The sequence below is a fragment of the Nematolebias whitei genome, chromosome 20 (assembly GCF_014905685.2).
Source record: "Nematolebias whitei isolate Nwh7 chromosome 20, NemWhi1, whole genome shotgun sequence".
Classification (NCBI taxonomy): Eukaryota; Metazoa; Chordata; class Actinopteri; order Cyprinodontiformes; family Rivulidae; genus Nematolebias; species Nematolebias whitei.
Genome location: NC_056517.1, coordinates 1,196,574 through 1,197,927, shown reverse-complemented (window position 1 = coordinate 1,197,927; position 1,354 = coordinate 1,196,574). Strand labels below are relative to the sequence as shown.

The 1,354-nt window shown below is 39.1% G+C and overlaps 1 protein-coding gene across 1 annotated transcript in view; it reads left to right on the top strand.

Annotated features, from left to right (window-relative positions):
- Positions 1 to 459: 459 nt before the first annotated feature.
- LOC119426790 (enhancer of polycomb homolog 1) overlaps positions 460 to 1,354 on the top strand; it is a gene marked incomplete at its 3' end in the record, with an annotated part of 20,540 nt that continues 19,645 nt past the window's right edge. Inside the window, 2 exon segments of the mRNA XM_037694370.1 lie at positions 460 to 475; positions 526 to 620. Of these exon segments, the coding sequence (XP_037550298.1) occupies positions 460 to 475; positions 526 to 620 (111 nt within the window).

The following is a 1,354-nucleotide window of genomic DNA, read 5'->3' as shown; positions in this document are numbered from 1 at the left end:
CCCCCCCCCCCCCCCCCCCCGTGTCAATCCACGCGCCGGCATGTGATAGTCACAGCCTCTCTTGTAAATGAGTCCTGGAGGCTCAATGGGATTAACCTGTCTAAATACAGGTTGAATGAAGAAGTACACAACAGTTTTTAAACTGTGGCGATAGGCCCAAGTACAACCAGAGTTACGATAAATAATCCACTCCACATCTTTTTCTGAAAGTCAACATCATATCTGAAGTTGAACGGAGGTGTTGAAGTGAGTGAGGGCACGAGTGATTCATGGGGTTGACAGATTTGTGATGTTTGGTGTTTGGGTTTTATAGTTGGGGTGTAGTTTAGTGTCTTTAAGGTTTAGTCAAAGTGTGTTTGAGTCAGAACAATGAGACGATTTTTGAACGCGAGGAAGAGCTGCAGAGCCAGAGGAAGACAGACCCGTCGAGTCAGAACCTCTCAGACAGAGGAGAGGATCATGGAGGAGAACAACAGTGAGTCAGCCAGTGAGGACTTTGTTGATGAAGAACATGATTTGTTTCAGAAGAGGAAGAGCGGACGAGCCCTACTAGAAGATACACAGAGGAGGGGGTCCACAAGCTCTCGGACTGGGCCAACAGAACCAGAACAGATGAGGATGTGAACGGTGACCCAGAGGGTGAACTAATGGAGGAAAATACATTTTTAAATTACCATAAAAAATGCATGTTTGTCAATTTACAAAACAAAACTAAGAGCATTTAAACAAAAACTCAAGAGTTAAAATAAAACATTATTTAAATCAGATATTTTTATTTTAGACAGAGCTCTAAAAGACTGAGTAGTTTTTTTGTGTAAAAATATTTAAAACTAGTATTTAAAGCGGTTAAATAGGGTGTTGCTTTTCCTCTGATGAACTGTCATGAAGTTAAAGGATTAAAACCGTCGTACTGTTCACAACACAATGCTCTTGATGTGGATCAGATTCCATGATCTTGTCTGTAGTTACAGAAAACAAAGAGAAGTTTTTGAGCTGCGTGCATTCAGCTGGGACTGCTGCAACATTAAGAATAAAGATGAATTCATTGTGAAATAATTCTTTATTAGATTCTTGAAATGTTATCACTCTAGAAAACTGATTGACTATGCTGCTGACTATGACTTCACTGTTTCGTGCATGTGATGCTGGTACATTTTCAGCCGTGATCAATCATTCAACCTTTATTTATACAGGTAAATCCCATTGAGCCTCGAGGACTCATTTACAAGAGAGACCTGATTTAACAAAGAAAGATGACAACAATGGACAACAGCAACAACAATAAGCAGTTATAAAAACTCATACTACAGTTTTTTTTTTTTTTTTTTTTTTTTTAACAAATAGGATGGCTAAA